This window comes from Populus alba, chromosome 4 (genome assembly GCF_005239225.2).
Source record: "Populus alba chromosome 4, ASM523922v2, whole genome shotgun sequence".
Lineage (NCBI taxonomy): Eukaryota > Viridiplantae > Streptophyta > Magnoliopsida > Malpighiales > Salicaceae > Populus > Populus alba.
Genome location: NC_133287.1, coordinates 8,503,990 through 8,525,772, shown reverse-complemented (window position 1 = coordinate 8,525,772; position 21,783 = coordinate 8,503,990). Strand labels below are relative to the sequence as shown.

The 21,783-nt window shown below is 32.5% G+C and overlaps 2 protein-coding genes and 1 pseudogene across 7 annotated transcripts; 2 read left to right on the top strand and 1 right to left on the bottom strand.

Moving 5' to 3' along the window:
* Window positions 1-258: 258 nt before the first annotated feature.
* On the bottom strand, window positions 259-1,791 carry LOC118049211 (probable carboxylesterase 18; annotated as a pseudogene).
* An 8,600-nt stretch (window positions 1,792-10,391) lies between these two features.
* Window positions 10,392-15,933, top strand: LOC118048875 (uncharacterized). 6 transcript variants are annotated; one of them, XM_035058727.2, is made up of 13 exons: window positions 10,392-10,651; window positions 10,865-10,978; window positions 11,106-11,192; window positions 11,795-11,848; window positions 12,025-12,170; window positions 12,326-12,476; window positions 12,563-12,700; window positions 13,419-13,490; window positions 13,572-13,645; window positions 13,742-13,883; window positions 14,327-14,405; window positions 14,889-14,990; window positions 15,304-15,933. In XM_035058727.2, exons 1-12 carry the CDS (start codon window positions 10,502-10,504, stop codon window positions 14,984-14,986), a joined length of 1,305 nt encoding a protein of 434 aa, XP_034914618.1. In that variant the 5' UTR covers window positions 10,392-10,501; the 3' UTR covers window positions 14,987-14,990; window positions 15,304-15,933. The 6 variants fall into 6 exon arrangements, 2 of the variants coding, with proteins under 2 accessions (XP_034914618.1, XP_034914609.1); XR_012169527.1 differs by having other exon boundaries at window positions 10,393-10,651; window positions 14,889-15,492; window positions 15,710-15,933; XR_012169528.1 differs by having other exon boundaries at window positions 10,393-10,651; window positions 14,889-15,492; window positions 15,669-15,933.
* A 2,706-nt stretch (window positions 15,934-18,639) lies between these two features.
* LOC118049194 (uncharacterized) lies at window positions 18,640-21,456 on the top strand. The gene is made up of 4 exons (XM_035059129.1): window positions 18,640-18,928; window positions 19,330-19,697; window positions 20,395-20,437; window positions 20,661-21,456. The coding sequence occupies exons 1-4, from the start codon at window positions 18,796-18,798 to the stop codon at window positions 21,134-21,136; spliced, it is 1,020 nt and encodes a 339-aa protein (XP_034915020.1). The 5' UTR covers window positions 18,640-18,795; the 3' UTR covers window positions 21,137-21,456.
* The last annotated feature ends 327 nt before the right edge of the window (window positions 21,457-21,783 follow it).

Genomic DNA, 21,783 nt, shown 5'->3' with positions numbered 1-21,783 from the left:
ATAGAGTAATGAGGTGCATCAAACACCGTCTTTAACGGTGGTATTTAATGTTGTGTGGGTGATGCTAGCAACTTTTGCAATTTAATAATATTAATTTATATATATTACGATACCAAATCATCCTTAAACATACATAAAGGAAAAAAAAAGTAATAAAGAAACTTAAAATGACTTAAAATCTATAGCATAGAGAGTTAATTTTTTGGAGATATTTAAATAATTAACATGAAAAAAAAAAAGAGAAATCCAAATAGTCCCTGAGCCAAATAGAATTTTTTTAAAAGATTATTTAGTAATTATTCTGAAAAAAAAAAAAACGTTGGCACAGTGAAAGCCTGCCCTCTTTGGACACAAGAGGTAGCTATCGCAGACATGCGATATTTTGCCCTTTTTCTAAAATCCAAACGACAACTTGCTATTACTTTAAAACAAAAAATCTCAACATAAAATCCACGACAGTCCCTTATGAACCCGCGGTAACTGTGGATAATGATGGAATTCCTGGGCATTTTAGCACCTCACGATGCATCAGCCCGGTGACCCCAAAAACTAAGAATGCAGTGCTTTCGATTCATGGAGGGCGGGCGTCCGATTGTTTTGCTTATAGCCTAGACAGTCTCATGGCAACAAATTCTTTGACCTTCGAGAATAATTGTAAAGCCTCGGGCAGCTTCGGGAAGAGATAAAAGCCGTGAAACATATTTGGATACTCAATTAAGGTAGCCTCTTTCCCGGATCTCTGTAACCACTCATAATACCTCTTTTGCCAATCTTTTAACGGGTCGAACCCACCAACAATCACCATTGTATCCGGAAAATCCAAATCCGAGATGTTCTCAGCATTCGGTCCGCTCACATTCACTGCATAGTGATCCCGATCCGATCCATCTGGCAAAAACACTCTCCAGCACCAATCGGTTCGTTCCACCGTCACGAACGGGTATCCAACCAGTCGGAGTTCCGACTCGGTCCTCTCTTGCCCGCCAAAATACGGCTGCATAGAAACCAATCCAATTACCTTAACCTTCTGAAACGCAGCCCGACAAGCCCGAACCGCAACATGATGGGCCAAATTTGCCCGGCGCTATCTCCAACCAGAAAACACTTGGACAAGTCTGCATTAGGTGGCAGTAACCCACTGGCTCGATCGTCGTTGTTTAGGAACCGAAGCACGTCTAAACCGTCATCGTATTGACAGGGAAATCGATGTTCAGGCGTAAGGCGGTAATTAACTGAAAGAACAATAGCAGGAAATTTACGTGCAAACCTGCGACAAACGACGTCGTACAAACTTGATGCGGCACTTAGGAAAGAAAAATCCACCTCCATGAAAAAAAACCACAACAGGCAAAGAGGCAGTGGCCCTACCGTCAACCCCGCTATTGCCCGGGGTGTAGAGGCGGAACCAGAGGTTGCGGGTGGGGTCCACGGTGATATCAGAAGAGATGATGGAGTTAATGGGTTTGTTAGGGGAAGGAGAGGACTTGAAGTCAAGGAGATTAAGCAAACGTCTGTTTACGGTGCCGTTTGAACGACGTGACAGATCTGTTGCCGCTGAGATCATTGTAATGACCAGTCGTGTCCTCCATGGGATGGCTAGTTTTGCCGGTTGGGGTCTTCCGCTGCTCATGTTTACAGAGATAGAAGAAGGAAAAGAGTGAAAATAAGAAGATGGAAGACTAGTTGAAGGTTTTTAATGGTTGAATTTCTAGCGGAGGGTATGGAGTAGCTCTTGGTTGGTCATGCAGGGCCAATGGCGTGAGAAAAAGCTAAAAGCAACGTTTTCAATTCCATTCCATTTTATTTAAAATGACGGAAACATTTTATATTAATTCATAAAATAAAATAATTTTCATTTTATTTTATATCTTGATTTATTTTAGATTTATCGACTAAATTTTAATCAAAACATTGGATTTCATTCTATATATTTCATTTTAATCTTGAAAAAACATTAAATCAAATTAAATTTAATTCAATTTAATTAATTAAATCACCCACGTATAAAAAGCTATTTTTCATTATTATTTTCAATAATAATAAAAATAATAAAAATTATTATTATTATTTTCATTAACAATGATATTAATTTTTTAAAATTAGATTTATCACTAATATATATGGTGTGTATTCATGTTTTTTTTTTCATGTTTATACTTTGTAGGAATTTGAGGAAAATAAGGGATACTTTACATTCAATTAGTCTTGATAATATTGACCTAGCTTTATATTTAAAATATTTGTGTGAAAACATTTTACTTTCATAATATTTTAATATTTTGTTTAAGTTGAATTACTTTACGTTAAAATTTATTTAATCTTGACTATTTAGAAATATTTTAAATTTTGAAATTATATTTATTTTACATTGTTTTGTATTGCATAATTTATAATTAATTTATCTTGAATTTGAATTATATTTGTTATATATATATATATATATTTATTTATATTTATATATGAACACTGAAACACTCTGAACCTAAAACATTTCATTTCAATTAAAAAAATAAACACTTATCAAAACAAAATTCACAACTTTAATTATAACAGCACATGAAAAGGATCGATCGACTTTTTTTATCTTTGGAATTTGGAAAGTTATTGCATATATACCCCTAACATGGTTGTCAATTCCATGGTTGTCAATTCCATTATAGTTGGTGTTTTTTTTTAAAAAAATTTAAATGGTATGTTTTAGTTTTGTAGCATTCAATATGTCATTTAAAATTGAATATATATATACACACACACACACATATAATAATAATAATAATAATAATAATAATAATAATAATAATAATAATAATAATAATAATAATAATTTCAATTTAAATTTAAAGAGAAATTAATTTAAAATTATGCAATTTAAATTTAAAACACAAAAAAAGAGAGAGTTAAACATATATGATTTAATCGACTCAATGAGTCTAAAACTTTTGAGACGATAACATATTTGATCAACCCAAATCAACCTGGGTTAATTTTCTAAATCCATAACCTGATTCATGTGACCATAATAACTTCAAATAAAGTAAATTAAAATAAATTATGAATCTCAATTCTCAATAAACATATTGTTGAATAATAAAATTGCAAAAATTTCAATCTAAAAAAAATGACAAAAATGACATTTTAAAACAAAATTATGAATTTGAATAAAATGTTTCCTCATCCTCACAATAAATGCTTTCAAAGAAATATCAAAAGGAATGGGCTTCTGGCTCACAAGTATTTGAAAGTTGGCTCTAACTTTTTCAGCGAGATGAGTGGTATCTGTGAGAGTGATGTTGATAGTATTTAATTTTTTATTATTGTTAAACGTTGATAAATGCTAGCCATCAAATAAATTTTGGGTTAATTTCATTTTCTCCTTGAATTTTATATAGGATCTATCAATTTCCTTTTGATATGATATTTCGTTCAAGGTTTAGAAAATTGAATTGTATTTTTCTTTTTTAAAATATACTATATATCTCTATAAAAAAAATTTTATTGATTGGATTTTGTGAAATTGGCATTGTATTTTTCCGCTGCTTTTATTGATTGAGATTTTTAATAAAAATTTTTTTAGCAAACTATCTGTATTTTTTAGAGGAAACAAATTGAGGTCTACGCAGTAAATTAAAACGATATATTTTTTTTGTTAGTTTTACTATTAGATATAAATAGAAGGACTTGATTAATAAATGGATGAAATTACAGTATCAATTCATAAGAAAAAAGAAGAAGAAGAATTGGATTTGAGATCAAGGGTGCGGTTGTGTTGCACCTGCTTTTGTATTTGCTGTGCAAAAAACATAGTAATGTATTTAGTAATTGTAAATTAAAATTTAATAATTTTTAATTTTATTTACTTCAAATCAATATTTTTTTTTCGGTGTTTTAGATCATTTTGATGTGCTGATATTAAAAATAATTTTTTAAAAATAAAAAATACATTATTTTAATGCATTTCCAAATAAAAATCAATTTGAAAAGCAACCGCAATCACACAACTATAAAAAATTTTATACATGTTTTTAACTGTACATAAACTTTAACAATAATTTTTACTAAATACGTATTTAAATCCAACTAAACACACTTAATTATATTTTTTAAAATTTATTTTTTTAAAATTACAACCACAACAACTATTTCAAAAACAAATTATATTTAAATTGATATCTCGTACGAGGGAAGAAATGAAATCACGTTCGACAAGCTGAAATGAAATTGATAGATTTATTGGTTTTAATAATTGAACCTATGCAATATCTAATTGATGGAAAAAGTGGAAGCTAGCTGGCTTTTCCTAGCTTTAACGGGCTCTTTGAGGTTAATTATAACGTCTCAAGATTAGAGATTAGATGTGTTTTTAGTCAATAAAGCTACCCAATTATATTTTTTAGTGAGAAATGGACAAGTTCATAACCAGAAATTCTGTCATTTTCAATTATTAAAGTATTGGCAACACTACTTACTGCAAAAGGAATCCATTCTTAATTCCAACCATAATGACACGAAGGAGATCAATAGGCATAAATAGTTGAATTGTCGACATGTCAAGTCGATATCTTATCTCTTGAAATTCCCTTTTGTGGGGCATCAGTCTAATAATTTCAACAAGGTAGCTTATGCAGTCGGTAATCAAGCAGTTCTCCTCCACGTTATACGCATCCATGTGATGGGTTCCGATTCCTTTCAAGAGCTATACCGAGGAGTTCTATCTATTGAACACATTTATTCTAAGTTAGATGATGATTATGAAGAAAAAATAATGTTGTTAAACAATCCAAATAAATAAAGAGAAATATAAAAATAAAAAAGAAGAAAGTAAGGGTTTCATTGACACTGATACAATTAAAATAATCAAAAGGAATAAGTTTAACCTGAAATAGAAAGAGACTATATATATTGGTTAAACAAATAAAACTGAAAAGAAAATGTAAAGACTATTCCACCTTTAATAAACAATAAAACAAAATGACCTTATATTTCTTAATATCTTTCCTCAAACTCACAATACGACAACTACAAGCATCAATAGTTTGTCAACTAGAAAATAAAAGCGGGAAATAGAATATGACTTAGTAAAGCAATTTGCAATCTGCAAATAAAAAGGAACAAAGGGCAAAGTAATTGTGCCTTGCTTAAGATGGTGAAAAGTAAGATGACAATCTATTTCAATGTGCTTAGTTTGTTTATGAAAAACTGAGTTGTGAGCAATCTGAATAAAACTCTGATTGTTACAATACATAGAAGTGAGATGAGAAAGAAAAACTCTTATATCTGCAAGTAACCAATATAACCAAACAATCTCTTTGGTGGTATATGTCAGAGCACTGTATTTTGTTTTGGTTGAATATTGAAAAACAATAGATTGTTTCTTGCTCTTTCAAGAAATAAGAGAATCACTCAAAAAGATATAGAACCCGGTAATGAACTTGTGATCTTCGGGATCACTGTTGTCACAGAGCGACATCGAAATGACACACTTTAATGTGCCTCCTAAGAGGTCGTGTTGAGAAGGAAAGGGTTTTATGTTTAATCATATGGGTAAGGTTCAGGAGTCGTTACCTAGTATTATAGTTATTAAGAAACCTATGGTTTGTGAGAGTCTGGGCAAGGGACTGGTTATGTAAAGGGAAGACACATCACATTTAGTGCACCCTACATGAAATAAGCTACATTGTTATTTGATTGTTTTTCCAAGTCAAGTTTCTATCTGTTGGTCTTCTTCTAAGGTCTAAGGTAGATCTCCCTTCGTGAGGAAATCTCTAACTTATTGGGTGAAGTCCTAACTGTTCTAAATTTTAAATTTTAGCATCGTATTTATTTTGCATTTTGTATCTTTCATACCTGAGGGTATACTCTATTGCATAGTTTTACGCCCAAAATAATAAATGTCTACATCTAAACCCTAACATAAAACGAACAAAATGACTGGTGAAGGGTTTTTGATATTTTAGCAAAATCGTAACGGATAATCATAAACTAGTTATGATATCTATTTTTTGTATTTTTAAAATATGAGAAAGATGCAATTTTTTTTTATATGAAAACATGCTTAAAAAACTTTTAGGATTTGACTGTATGCATAAAAACAAAACATTTTTTTTTTGTTTTTGAAAGAGGAAATTAATTTAAAATTTTTTAAGATTTTTTTGAATTTTTAAATTTTTTTTGAAACATTTCGAAGAAAACTAGGTATTTTAATACAGGATTTGCATCTTACAATGTAAATATACAATATGATATTATGCAAAATTAGTAGAAAAACATGCGAGAAAATCATAAATATTTTTTAAAGGACTTTTATTTTTTTTAATTTTTTATAATATATAATATTATTATTATGATATATTATTATTAAATACATGGGCTAGGCTGGGCTCGGCCCAAGCAACTAGGCCGATTCAGCTGGGTCTGGTTGAGTCAATCAATGGCCCAAAAAGGGTTGGGCCAACATCGGCCCAACTGATCGAATATTTTTTTATTTTTTTGGGTTTGGGTTTGGGCTGGGACGACACGTATCTAATCCAAACTTGAGGGGTTAATTATTTCCCCATTGCATGGAGAACAAATTATTGTTCTGCATGCACGATGATAATGGTGGGGGGGACGAAGAAGAAGGAGGAGAAGAGAAGAGGGGATTACCTAGGATGGAAGGAGAGGCTGGTTGGTTTGGCTGTCGATCGATGGTGGAGTTGTAGGTGAAGACACTAGTGTTAGTTGTTGGAGAAGGGAGAAAAAAAAAAGGAAAAAAGGGAAGTTCGTGGTGGAGGAACTGTTGTTGTTGCTGCCACTATAAAGGAAGAAGAAGAAGAAACAGTCAGTGGAGAGGGAGAAGTGTTGTAGTGCTGATGGAGGAATTGGTGGTTGGCATTGGTTGTGGGAGGAAGAAGGAGACGCTTGTGGTGGCTCCTCTTAACATGAGGTAGTCGATTGGTGGTTATGTTGGTGAATTGTGGTGGAGATGGTGGTGGTCAAGCTAATGGTGAGAGTGGTGATGGCCGAAGGCCACCATGAAAAGAGAAACAATGGTAGAAAAAAACTAGGAGGGAAAACTAAATTTTTGCGACTTTGGCCTTTCATTTCTCCTTCCCTGGACCATGAAATCCACCTCCATTTATAGGTGGTGGAAGAGGGATGTTTTGTCTTTACTAATGCCAAATCTTGACATTTGATTCGACTCGGAAAGATCTCAATCATTGGTTTAAAGTAGCTATCATTGGTTGTCAGATTTGCTATATATAAGGTGCTAGTTGGGGTTGGTCACTTTGGGGCAATGTCACATCCACTATGGCAATAATCAACCAAAATAGATCACACTAGAGTGTCATCAGATGTCAAGTGATCATTTTCATGTAAGTTTTGTTCAATTTAGTTGAGAGATGAAGCATAAAACGCCTTAACAAGGAAGCCACTTGAACAACTTCTCTAGAGAAGAAGATGAATATTTAACACTAAAACGGCGTCATTTTAGCAAAGTGCATTTTAGTCATTTGATTTCTATGTTATTTTAATTACACCTTTGATTGGCTTCAAACTTTCAATTTTGTTTAATTTTGCCCCTAGCATACTTCAATTTCAGGGCCTTTTCATTTTGGTTTTGTATTTTTTCAATTTAACCCCTAATTGACCATTAATCTTTCAAATCTTTCAATTTCACCCCTGATCTCAATCAATTGAGTCTATAGAGTTTGACACCTTTTTCAAATTGATCATTGACTGTGAATTTCTTTAATTTAACCCTTAATTGACCCCAAAACTTTGATTTTCTTGTAATTTTATTCATGATTTCAATCAATTGACTTTGTAAAAATTAAATTTGGTCTCCTAAAATTCAAATCTTCTCAATTAAGCCCAAATTGGGCTCCCAAACTTAATTTTTCACTAATTAAGCCCCTAATAAAATTAATTTGACCCGTTTAAAGTATAATTAAGTTCTTACACCTAATTAAATCCTTCAATTGAACCCAAATTAATTCAAAAAACATAATTAAACTTTAATTTGTCCCATGATTAAATCAAATTGGTCTATTAAAAATCTAATTATGTCCATAAGCTTAATTTTTATACAAATTCATCCAATAATAATTTAATTTGACCTTGAATTTGCATTATCTCTTTAGTTTTGGGTAGAATAAGGTACAATTATGTTTCCAATTCCATCCAAAATTACAGCTTGATTTTTTTTTTTACATGTGAAATCCTCTCAGCTTACTTTTGCCAAAATACTTGTCTTTATTTAATTTTTTTATTTTAGAAAGAAAAAAGATGAATTTGGAGAATAATCCAAAAATAGGTTATGATAATTGCCCCCTCTTTACAATGCTTATGATAGAAAGTCGTGTAAGAGACTTTAAATAGTAAGCTTTGTAAAGAAGAAAAATAAATGAGAGATAACAGACTCACCAAATCAAAAAAAGATCAATCTTTCTAAAAGTGTTTGAAGTAAAGGCTCAAAGCGCATTTAGAGGAAAAAAAAAAGAGAGGCTAGAAAGCACATTATCTGAAGGATGAGGGATAAAAAACGCACTTGAAAGAAAAGAATATATGATTTGTAAACAAAAAGATGATCTTTGAGAAAAACTTTTGAATTGGTATGGTTGGACTAAGTAACCTACCTCCTGGTAAAATTCAAAAATTTTGAAATGGTCAAATTATTGTTGGTGACATGTCCAGGTGAAAAATACGAATAATTTTTCAAAGTGGTCTCATTGTAATGGGTGGTTTGCCTCAATGAAAAATACGAATAATTTTTCAAAGTAATGAAAAATACGAAGATTTTTCAAAATGGGCTTATTGTAATGGCACTTGCTCAGGTGGAAAATGTAAATGTTTTTGAAAGCAATGAAAAATATGAATGAGTTTTCAAAGTGGTCTTATTGTAATGGGTGGCTTGCCTTGGTGAAAAATGCAAAGATTTTTCGAAGTAGTGAAAAATACAAAAAAATTTCAAAATGATCATATTGTAATAGGTGACCTGTTTAAGTGAAAAATGCAAATGTTTTTGAAAAGTGGTGAACAATGCGAAGATTTTTCAAAATTGTGAAAAATGTGAATGGTGTTTCAAAGTAGTAAAAAATACAAAGATTTTTCAAAGTGATCTTATTATAATGGGCGACATGCTCATGTAAAAAATGTGAAGGTTTTTCCAAAGTGGTGAAAATACGAATGATTTTTTAAAGTTGTGAAAAATACAAAGATTTTCAAGTGGTGAAAAATATGAATAATTTTTCCAAATGGTCTTATTGTAATGAGCGACCATCTAGGTGCAATGCTAATATTTATTTTTAGAAAGAAACATTTTATACGAGTGATTTCGATACTTCTATAGTTGATTACAAAATCAATTTACTTTGTTGGCTTTGTTGCAATCATACCTTCAGGAAATTAAAACAATTTTCACCATGCTTAAACATGAATCTATAAGGTCTAATAGGGTCACTCAAAACAAAAATGAGAGCAAAAGATTAAAAAAATACAATTGATAATAAGGTCACTCAAAACAAAAATGAGAGCAAAAGATTAAAAAAATACAATTGATAATAAGGTCACTCAAAACAAAAATGAAAGCAAAAGATTAAAAAAATACAATTGAAATTCATGTTTTAGATGGAATCTAAACCCACAACTAACTTTTCAGTTTCACAAAACTAGGCATTATTTGGGTTCGATCTCGAAATAATTTTATTGGATTGACTGCTTAACACGATGCGTTACATGATTTTATTGGATTAACTGCTTAATAGCACGGTACATTATAGGTTGCACCACAATAAAAAGTCTTTTTATGTTTTTTTATTGATGAATATAGGTGTAATTATAGCGCATCGCAGTGTCAAATAAACACTTAACTTGAGATATTATTAACGTGCAGGAGTGGTGTATTTTAGATTTTTTTTTAAAAAATTTAATTATGGTACGTGGAAAGGTATTTGATTAACTAATATGATTTAACTTATTTAGGTGTTCTCAGTTAAAATGATAATTAAGAAGATATATTTATTTGTATAATATCACTTGAAGGTTAAGTTTTGGAATTTTAATTAGAAAATTTCATATGAAAATAACTTTTTTTAAAATCAATTGTTAAAATATAAGAGGTATTATATTTAGTATTTGAAAATGAATATAGAGTAAGAATTTAAAATCAGAAAATAGAAGACCAACACAAAAAAATATATTTTATATACTATTTATTTTTTAATAAATATAATATCTTATCTTGTATTTTGAAAAATATAGTACAATGCTTTTGACTTTTGAATAAACATTTCTTATTACTTGAAAAAGAAATTCTTGAAAACGGGCTAGGAGAAATCGAAACAGGACCGATCTTAGGCCTAAGCCATAGTTGGGCCCGGCTCATGAATAAGTCGATTCCGACTCCACTTTTGCCATGAAACAAACACGCAATTCTCCCTCTTTTCCTCTCTCCTCCTCAATCCACCAGCTGGAAAAAATCTATGCACCTCGCATTTGAAAATCAAGCAAGAGAGAGAAGAAAATGACTTTGAGCTTTGAAGAAATGAATTTGTTATATTCACTGCTGAGATCAGAGCAAAGACCAATCGATGAAATCGTCACCGAATTTATCAACAATATCAATCGCTCTCGCTCTTCCACTCTTTCTGCTTCTCTCTCACTACTCTTACAGGCAAGCAACTCATCCTCTCTCTCTCTCTCTCTCTCATACTGAATTTACGAATTTTGCTAGGGTATAGGTGCTCTCGATTTCGATATAATTAATCCTTAAGGATTTTTTTTTTGTTTGTTGATTGTGTTTAGTAGTAAAAATTATGAGGACATAAGTATTACGTGCTTACTTTGTATTGGTTGATGATGAATTGGAGGTTTAAGTGAAGTGCAGGAGGATAAGATGATGTTCAAGTCTACGGAAAGGTTAACTGCGTTTGCGATTCTTTATCTGACTTATTCATTGCAACAGTCTTCTGCAAATCCGTTTGTAGCTTTGTTTATCAATGTAAGTAGCGGGACTCGTGCCTGCGTCAGGGAAAGATTATTATGATAGAATGTGAATATTAGTAATGCAGATGAATGGTTCTGAAAGAAAATGTGAGGCTTATGAGTTTCATTGTGGGATTTTACAGGCTGCTTGTGATGAGGGAGCAGAAAAATACGAGAGGGCGTTTGTTCTTCAGTTGTTAGACTGTGGAGGCTCTGGTGGTAGCAAAGAGGTTCTAAACTGTCTTTTTTGTGTTTTTGATATTAAGTGATCTGTTGAAGTGGTTCAGTTAGCATGTGAAGGAATGTGGCAATTTAGCATGTCAGCATGCTTATTACATGGTGGTTTTTTTAACAGTTGTTTTTTCTAGTGTTGTTTTTGTAGAATTTACTTTTAGGAACAGGCTGGAACACATTACACCATGTTGCTTGGAGTTGGGTTGTGTCTATAAATTAATTATATTTAACAAAAAATGATCAGGAATTTGATAATTGGCTGAATTTTTGAAATGGTTACGGAAATTATCTTAACTATTTTATATCTTTATCTGAAAATAGTGTGTTGTTGGGGATAGCATAGTAAATTTCAACTTTTACCATCCGAAGATGTGGATCTTTTTGTTGGTGAATAGAATAGTAAATCTTGTATTCGAATTTTACCATCATTAGGTATATAAGATCAAGGTATTCAGGAGCTGGTTTGTAACTTTAGTTGGATTAGTCACATCTCTTCATGCTTGTTCATTTTAGTATCTCTTACATTCTTCTATTTTTAGTTCCAATTGTTTCTCTTTATGATAATGGTTTCTGAGAACAACTTTCTGCTCTTTTCCAGTTTCTTAAACAGTCTGCTGCAAATTACATCAAAGTTTTTGATCCTTCAGTCCATGTAAGCTTCTTATATGTGTCAAATCATGCTTTTGATGAGTGAATCCATATTAAACTTGTGCATATTATCCATTTCACCACATTGGAGATTCGGTTCTGCTAAATAAGCCTTCTAATCTAGTCCTTGGAACTTTTCTTTTTCACTTTGCATTGATAAACTTATCTGCTTATCGCCAGGCTTTCCCATCACGTGAACATTTGCAGCATCAATATGGTGATAAAGTCCATCCCGAAGCAGATAATTCCTTATTTAAAAACATTTCACTGAAAAATATAGTGCCAGATCCAGATGTACCCCATGGTTGTGATGCAAATTCACAAGAGTATGTCCCCTGGAATCGAAGGAACAATTCTAAAGATGTGATGTTTTCCTTTTGTTTGTGCACTATTTTCTGCTTTCAATTCGTGCCAGGTTCAATTTCCATATTCTTTCCTTTTTGAATTTTTCGACATATAGATGATAATGGTTCCTTTGTAGGTTTGATTTGCAACCTGGAGTGAAACCTAAACTTGGATATGGAGATAGAGACGAGGCTCTAGCTGGATTGTTGGCAAACTTGTCGCCAGAGGGCATAGGTCCTCAATGGATCAGGTCTAGACCACCGAGGCTGCCAATACAGGATGGTGAAGTAAGGGCATTTTATTGTCAAGTATTTGACTGCTTAGTAGAATTGTTTTTTTTTTTTTTCCTTAAACTTTTCAAACTCATTTCCAGTTAGTGTGGCTCAACCCCGATAGCAATCATGAGCTTGTGTGGGATCATTGTATGTGTGCTGATACTAGCAGGGGAGCAGCAGTTAGGGGGTTGATTGCAAAAGCCTTGAAGGGACCTCTTGCACCTTCTCAACAAGAGGTTCTGCTACTGTTCTATGTTTTAATATTATGCACATATACCATTTATAAAGCAACCTCTCAAGTAGTTTTTATCTCAAATTTTACTTGGATACGGAAAGGACTTTTGGAATCTAAAGAAATGTGAAATTCTGGTTCATAATGGATATGTGGTAATTTGGTACTTCTACAAAGTAATTGTGCAAATGCTTGATAACCATGTCTACTTGATTATACTACATCACCGAACTATTTTCAAATAGCTTGCTTATTTTCATCCTTCTTTTTAACCATGTAGCTTCCATATTTTAACCTCTTCCCTGCTGTCATGTCCTAGCTACCTTATAAGGTCTTTTTTTACCGCTTCAGATTTTTTTTTGAATTAATTTTTCCCTTGATATTACTTGTATCAAACTGCTTATGTGTTTTTGCACGTGTTTGTACTGAAAATATTGGAAATACTAGTTGAATGCTCGCAGCTTTGCCTAGCAATGAGATCATGGCAGGGTTCAGATTTAATTAGTCTTAGGTGTGTTAGTGACCTTGGCAAAAAAAACCATCTGTAGTTAGAACGTTTTGATTAACTCAATAGTTACCTATTTGTAGATAGATTGTCTTGATGAATTGTTCAAGCTCATATTAATTTTAGAGAGAGAGTTGCATGCTCACCATTGTTTTGTCTAGTTGTTGCATATATGATATTGAAATGAAGTAATGACTCCAAGCTCTCTCTTGTCCAGCAAGTCTTGGTGGAATTGACTAATGACCCAAAGCTTGTATATCACTGTGGACTGGCACCAAGGAAGTTACCTGTATGTCATATGACACTTTCATTTTTCATTTGTAATACGAGTTCTGCTTGAAATTCAAAGGCCTTTTTCATCTGCTGTCAGGAATTGGTAGAGAACAATCCTCTCATTGCGGTTGAAGTTCTTACCAAGTTGATAAATTCTCCTGAAATTGCAGAGTATGTGTTTGGTGCATGGGTTGTTATCCTTTATTTTTATTTCTAAATATGTGTGATACTGGTCTGATGTTTGTTTATTTATATTTGTGGGTTCAGTTACTTTACAGTACTTGTCAATATGGACATGAGTCTACATTCAATGGAAGTCGTGAACAGGCTTACAACAGCAGTTGAACTTCCAAAGGAGTTCATTCGGATGTACATAACTAACTGTATTTCCTTGTGTGAAAATATCAAGGTACATCCAATGACCATGCATATTTATTGCATTGATAATGTCACAATACTGGTGGAACAAAATAATGTTTTGCTTGAGGAACCAGTTGGTCACTTAATTATAGTGGGCAACATAATGAAAACATTTGATGAATTTCCACTGAGGAGATCATGGAGAAAATGAAACTCAAGCATTCATTTGCATGTATCTATGTTAGACAAGATTGTGCTCCTTGGTTATTTGTATGTGCACACAAACACAAGAATCCAAAATGTAGTAGTTGTGGTTTTGGTACTTCTTAAACTAGCTATATGACAATTCATCATGCAATTTTTTTCTCCAACAACATGAAATTGCCTCATTTTTCCAGGATAAATACATGTACAAAATCAGTTAATTTCATTTCATGAGGTTGTAATCCAACCAGATATTAACCAATGATTTTAACCTTTCCCGATTTCCAGGATAAATACATGCAGAACCGACTTGTCAGACTTGTTTGTGTTTTCCTGCAGAGTCTAATCCGAAACAGAATTATTGATGGTCAGTTTGCCGTTCTACCTGTGATTGAACTGTTATAGCAGCCAGTTGACATTAATGCATATGCAGATGATGTACTTCGTTCTTTGATACTCATACATGAGGTTTAATGAAATAAGAAAACTTAAAGAATATAAGAAAGCAGACTACATTACTGTCTGATATAAATTAAAAAAAATAATATTCTGGAAGTTTGTTTGGAGAAAACTAAATCAAAAGGAACAAAATTTTGTAATCATGTCTTGTGATTGATGAGATAAGCTTACGGGTGCTGGGACTGAGAGTTGAAGATGGCATGAAACATGGAATTGGAAATTGCTGCCTGGAAAGCTGTATTCTGCACTTTTTTTAAATGTCTTAAGCTTTCAGAACAATAAACTGCCTAGAAAAAAAAGAAGTATGGGCTTTTATTGCATGACATGAATATTTTATGTCCTCTTTTGGCAACAATTCTGTTGATTTTGACCTATGGTTGTGGTATTGCAGTTAAGGATCTTTTCATTGAAGTCCAAGCATTCTGTTTTGAGTTTTCACGAATTAGAGAAGCAGCTGGTTTATTTAGACTTCTCAAGACCTTGGAATGAATGGGTCCATTTCTATTCCTTGTGCTACACACTTCTTTTTCTTTTAGTTTACAGTTAGAGTTTTTATTTTCCCTTTGTAGATAACGAATCCTATTCTTCCTTTCTATCTTAATTAGTGCACCAAAACTTCTCTTTGCAACTAGATTATCTGTGTGGCCTCTGATTTATAACGAATGAACTGAGATTTTGTTTGGATAAAGTTACACTTATCAACAGAAAGGACAGAGGAGAAAGAGGAAGGATTTGGAGAAAGAAGGAAAGCATTTTATTTAATTTTCCTTGGTTCATTTCCTCATGAGTTTTGTGCCAAATTTCAGGCGTTTTTCATGTTGTCGACGGTTTTTGGAAGATTTGGCTGTTCCAGGGAAGGCATTTTGAAGCCCCATGGATCTTTCATATATGATAAAGTTCTATTCTTTCTTTACTGGACCTACGTGATGACAAACTGGCTAAATAGAGTGCTGGATGACATCATCAATGTAGCTGGAGCACCGTACCTGAATGAGGTAGACCTGGTTTCCTCCAACTTTGGATAGATCATCGTGTTGAGAATTAAGTCGTGATTTATCTGTGGTGAGGAACAGGGACACTTAGTGTTAGCCATTGGGTTTTTACTGATTTCCATAACAACAATAACTTTGATTCGCTGCTTGATTTTGTTGCTGGAATCATTTCTTCAAAGGGATAAAAGATGGTGATGCATTTGAAGGGGTTTAACTGCAGGTTGCAGCTACTGATTTGGATGCAGGGCACCAAGGAGATCGCTCGGTATCATTTGCAAGCTACAAAAATTCACACTTCTGTCTCAAAATATTAACTGTAGGCCTGCCTGCCAATGCACCATGGCCAGTTTGGATCCAAAGAAAGCTATTGGAAACCATTTTCAAGAACATGTAATCTAACACCCTTGTTCCATCAATCCACGTCATCTCTCACTGTCTAAACCATGCCACATAAAAGTCAAGGGTCTAAGTTTACCAAAGCTACTGGTGAGTGAGTGTTTTTGTCTTATAATTATTTTTTAAAATTATTTTTGTTTAAAAAAATATTAAATTGGTTTTTTTATGTCTTCATGATATTCAAAATTTTAAAAAACTATTATTTAAATATATTTTTAAATTAAAAAAAGCTTGCATCACACGTTTATAGCCCACCCAAAAGTAAATGCCTTCCAATTTCCTCTTTCACAAGCTCTTATCTATTCTCTTCATATAAAAAAAAGGACAAAAATAAAATAAAAATACAGGCGGTGATCTAAGCCAGCGTTTTAAATGGTGTTATGGTAAATTTTGATTTTTTTAAAAAAATTAATTTTTTTTATGTTTTTGAATTGTTTTGATTTTAAATGAATTTTATATTAAAAAATATATAGTATTATGATATATTTTTAAGTAAAAAATATTTTAAAAAATAAGTGTTATTATAGCTGAAGTTAAAAATTATTTGGACAATAGTCCAATGCTTATACTTGAAAAGAAACTTCAATAATAAATAAATTATATTTATCAATTATATTTTATTAAAAATAATTAAAAAAATATTTTAAAAAATAACCATCATTATAACAATCAACAATCCAATGTTTATACAAACTTCAATAATAAATAAAATATTCTTATCAGTTATACTTATTCTAGAAAATGAAAATTGTCCACTATTTCATTTGTCTAAGATACATAAAATAATAATAATAAATTTAAATACTTCTAAATATTCTATTTATAATCTTACTTAATCTCTCTATTTGCCTTAAAACCAGCACTGTTCTAAGCCACTCCACCCTACATTTCTCGAGCCAATTGAGGCACCATAAGAAATTGTCAGTGGAGTTTCAGACCCTTAACTAGGAATATTAAATCAGTGACTTAAGATAATAATTAATCGGAAGTCATAATCAGAGGAAGGAACACATAAAGGATGTGTATCATGGTGCATCATTAAGTACGCATAATAGCCCAGCTACATAGTAAGAAAACTCTACAGCTGGCTGGTGCTAAACAGGATACATGACTATCCATCAAGTCACACGTGTCCACTTCCTTGATTCCTCTGATCATCAAGGGGAAATAAATTGTAAAACAATCGGCGGTGGAGGCCTTTGCATTTTGCTCCATGATCATCTATTACATTGCCTTCATCTTCTATTGTTTGGCTGGAAACAAAAAGAAAAAAAAAATGAAAGAAAGAACATTTGAGATGTGGAAAATCTCTCATTTGATTTACATAAAGCATTGAGAAGTTACTCTCGATAATGTTTATATCACTAGGGTTGAATTAATGAAAAAATCTGATTTATTTTAAATAATATCGAATTAATCCAAATTAATTTATTTCATTTAAAATTTAAATTGAAAGAAGTTTTAAAACTATGATCCTACCACTTAAATATTATCTATTATTTTGAATAATCATTAGGGATAGTTTAATTAATTAGATTTTAGGTTTGCTCTTTAATAATCACAAATTCGAGTCCTTTTAGAGCAACTAAAACATTAGTTCGAATGCTTACAATAAAAAATAAATAAATTTTGAACATTAACTCTAATATTCTCGTGTGTAAAAACTTGACACACCAGAAGAGAACAACAGGGTTGCTGAGCCAAAGTAAAAAATATAGGCATCTTGTTACCATTAATTTTTATGCAAAGCGATTTTTTAATTTAGATGACCTAAAGAATGCAGACACTATTCCTAATTGTGCAGAGTCTTGAGAAGTGGAGGCAACATGGTATAGACACCAGCAACGTCCACCCCCATCACCAGCAGCCCCATCGGCACTGCCACTACCACCGTTGTTCCAAATGTAAATATGAGGCTGTCAATTTTATGTTATTTAATTTCCATGTTTTTAAATTTATTAATGGCTTAATTCTTTTCTGTGTTTTTTGAATTCGTTTGTAACTTAATTCTTTTCGTCGATTTCATATTATTTGTTAGATGAAGACTGTATTTATAATTAATTAAACTACATTAATAATAAAATGAAATAAATTAAGCTCCCCTTGATATTCAGGTTTTCACACGGTACATGTTAGCTGCTGTCAGTTGTCCGGTTGGGGGAGGGGGCGGTGTTGCAAATTTTTGAAAGAAAAATTATTTTAAATTAATTTTTTGATATATTATAATAAAAATAAATTTTTAAAAATATTATTTAAATATATATTAAAAAAATACTTAAAAAAACAATTTTTATAATTCTTTAAATAACCTTTTAATTAACAAAATGATCTACAAGGCACATGCGAGACACTTGGTTTTTATGTAATGTTTATATTACTTTATTTAAATTCATTAAGTTCAGATAATATAAATATTATATATAATAAAAAATCTAAAAAATAAATATTAAAAATCAAGGGATGAATTGAAATTTTTGTAACCTTGTTAATCCCACCCACCAATCAAAAAATATATATATATATCTTGTTACATCTTATAAAATATTTTGGGCTAATTTATTTAGTTGAAATTTTTAATTTAAATCAAGCTAATTACATGAAATTAACAATATAAATTTAACTAATGAAAAAACAGTCAATTTGATATATTCAATTTACTAGAATCTAAAAAAACTTTAAATGAAAAATTAAAAAAAAATTAGATTTATATTTTATAAAATATAATAAATTCAGTAGGATATAATTATACGACAAAATAGCCATCAGATTTTTCCAATTTACTAGACCAAAGTACCTTCAATTTCTTAACCTAAAATTTCCCAATTGATTTTTTCTAATATGAACCCTAGAATTCTAGGGTTTTCAATTTCCTCTCATGCGATCAAAATCAGATCAAATTGAGCTTAAATTATGGTGAAACGTAATAGCACCAATGAAGAGCCCAACACAGCTCCGGAGCCAGATCGCTGGTATGACATAAAATTAGGTTCTTCTTTTCAAGACCACCATAACCACTCCTCTCCAAAGTTCTGTACTTTACGGTGTAAGCATGCTCTTACCATTAAATCCCACTTTAAATTTTCTGCGTTCTGTTTTGTTTCAGAGAAAATCCAGTGAAGTAGTGACAAAATCGTTCTTTTTTGTTTTTAATGACGTTGTTTTGGAATTAGGATAGCTTATTTGAATTTCCAGTCTTCAGTTTTGTGTTTTCCTTTTAGAATCTAATGGAGGGAACAGAGTAAAGAGGTAACAGAGGAAAAATGTAAAAGATATAGGGTTTACTATCATTGGTTAAGATGATTGGAAAAAAATCTAAGAAAGGATTTATCTTGGTGTTTTAAATGTGGGATCGCATAGGGCTTCCATTTATTTACTTTTAGAAAGGGTAGTTGTTTTAGTGGAGGAGAATAATTTATTTATTTATTTTATTTTTGCATTTCTTAGATGAATTTAAACCAGCTTCAATTGATAAGAGTCAACCAGGATTGCTCCATAAGAGCAGGGATAACAGGGTAAGTGTAGAATATCACAACAACCAACAGGGAAAACCCAACGTAATGTTTGAGGGTGTAAGTGAGGATTACAAGGAAAATGATGCTGTCTTGTTCTTTGATGGGGATACCTTTCACTTGGAGCAGTTGCATCATGCAGTGAAGCGGTTGAGACATGTCCGGCTCCCTGGTGAGTCTGCAGCTGCAGCTGCCACTGCAACAGTTGCATTGGTTGCATCAACATTTGAAACTCGTTCTCCACCTGTTGGTAAAGCAGCAAATTCAGAGTCTCTGGACAAAGGAATGGTTCATCAAACACCAGTAAGTGTGCATTGATTTCACATTTCTTTTGTTTTTTCTTGAAACTGTTTCCAGAATAAAAATGTGTAAACAGGAAGGAAAAGGAGAGAAATCTTGAATTGACACTTCTTTTTTCCATTATGTCCTCTAGATTTTCATTTGAAGTTTATACCTTTTGCAGCCAAATCGAGATAAATCTGAGAAGCTCTCGTCCCTCTGCTGCTTCCCAGATAACATTTTATGTAGTTGGCACAATTTCTAGAGATGAAAGTATTCATAATTTCTGAGTCATTTTCAAATCATGAATGAATGAAGATATTGCTGAAGTGTGCTGTTAAACTTGTTCTTTTACTCTAAAAAATAGTGTGCTGAAATATGTTCCATTGGATGGCATCTGCTTTAGGTATTTTTTTTATTTGTTTCAAAATAAATCCAATTTCAGCAACAGAGATGGAAGCATTCTTGAACAAAAGGATTGTGATTTTACTTTCTCAATTTTTGTTCACATACTGCATTTTTTCATCAACTCTTCTTGTTTCTGAATGAACTCTGTGGTGTATTTGAATATCTAGAATGTTTTATGATCGGTGGCTGATCGAACAGGGGAAATAAACATGTTATTTATGTTTGGTTCTGGAATTAATGTTTGTGGTAGAAGCTTTATTTAGACTTTATTTTGATGTGTATGTATTCTTCTGCTTAATATAATTGTGTGCAGGTTCAGATGGAACAGATTGGCACTGGTGTCTCAGAAAGCTTAGGTATACTTTTTTTCTATAGTAACTGTTGATGGATATACTTGTTGATATTCATTGTTCTTTAGACATATAAGCTTGAGAAGATGATGGATGTTGTTTGTACCGAAGGTCTTTACTAGTAGTTTATCCCCATTTGTTACAACCTTGCCTCTAATGTTTACCACCGCTGTATCCCATCCTTCCTTGGGTTGATGGATTGGCTCAACTTTCTCTTTACCTGGTGCAGAACTTGAAGATGAGAAGAGCATGGAGCATCTATTATTTCCTCCTAACCTATCCACCTCATCACCAGACCCGAAGAATGAATCTGAGGAACAGGTGGACATAGTCAATGATGATGATGATGGCTGTGAAACTGCTAACAAGGGCAAAGCTTCAGAGAAGGGATTGCCACGCACTGTTCTTAACATTGACATTAACTTGCCACATCAAGCAGAAACAGATGATGAGATTGCTGATGTAGATATCAGTGATGATGACATTGACAAAGGCCCCAATGCTGCAGAAGCCCTTAAAGCCCTGAATGCAGTTGACAAAGGTCCTACTGCTGCTGAAGCCCTTAAAGCCCTGAATGCAGAAGGAATGAAGGGACAAAATTCAAGCTCAAGCGGTAGCAGTGGGAGTGACAGTAGTGGAAGTGAGAGTGGGAGCAGTAGCAGTGATAGCGAAAGCAGTGGTGGTGACTCAGTCTTCTCTGTTTGATGGTTGAAGTCATGCTTATTACTTGGAGATCGAGATCACATATGTGGTTGTCAGGATGGCTGATTCAGTTCAGCATTCAGATCACGGAAAATGTGAAACTTGATGAGATTTTCTCCCACAGCTGATGTAGATGGAATCTCGAGCCAAAATGCTGCATTTTAGAAACTTAGCTTAGGTTTCCTGTACTCTTTCTCTCCTGTAGTTTAGTTAGACCAGCACCTCTTCTGTAGTTTAGTTACATCAGCATGGTTCCTGTGAATTTGAAAAAGAATGTTGGTGTTTATGGTAATGCCAATTTTCAGGGTATTTGTTCATGCCAATTTGCTTGCAATCCACGTAGACAATGCTATCAATTGAAAGATTTGTACCATCGGATCATAGCTTATAGTAGCACAATTGCCCTGCAAACTACCTAGTGACAGCGGGCATGCGCATGCCTCAGAAAAACAGGCATCCATAACCGTGATGGTAAACCCACTACGGTTTTCAGTGGACTAGGGATTTTCCACTAGAGAGTTTGCCTCATGGACAGTAGAAAAATTCTGAATATTCGTTCGAAATAGTTGCCTCAAGGATTTCGAACTGTCAGGTTTCAGGAATCCACAAAGGTGAATATACTAATTCAAGGGAAACAAGTTAATTCTATG

Bases quoted from the DNA above. Each gene is read 5' to 3' on its own strand.
- LOC118048875 (XM_035058727.2), top strand. From the start codon at position 10,502: ATGACTTTGAGCTTTGAAGAAATGAATTTGTTATATTCACTGCTGAGA. The intron at 10,979-11,105 runs GTAAGTAGCGGG...GGGATTTTACAG, and splicing joins TTGTAGCTTTGTTTATCAAT to GCTGCTTGTGATGAGGGAGC. The intron at 12,701-13,418 runs GTTCTGCTACTG...TCTCTTGTCCAG, and splicing joins TTGCACCTTCTCAACAAGAG to CAAGTCTTGGTGGAATTGAC.
- LOC118049194 (XM_035059129.1), top strand. From the start codon at position 18,796: ATGGTGAAACGTAATAGCACCAATGAAGAGCCCAACACAGCTCCGGAG. The intron at 18,929-19,329 runs GTAAGCATGCTC...TGCATTTCTTAG, and splicing joins AAAGTTCTGTACTTTACGGT to ATGAATTTAAACCAGCTTCA. The intron at 20,438-20,660 runs GTATACTTTTTT...TACCTGGTGCAG, and splicing joins TGGTGTCTCAGAAAGCTTAG to AACTTGAAGATGAGAAGAGC.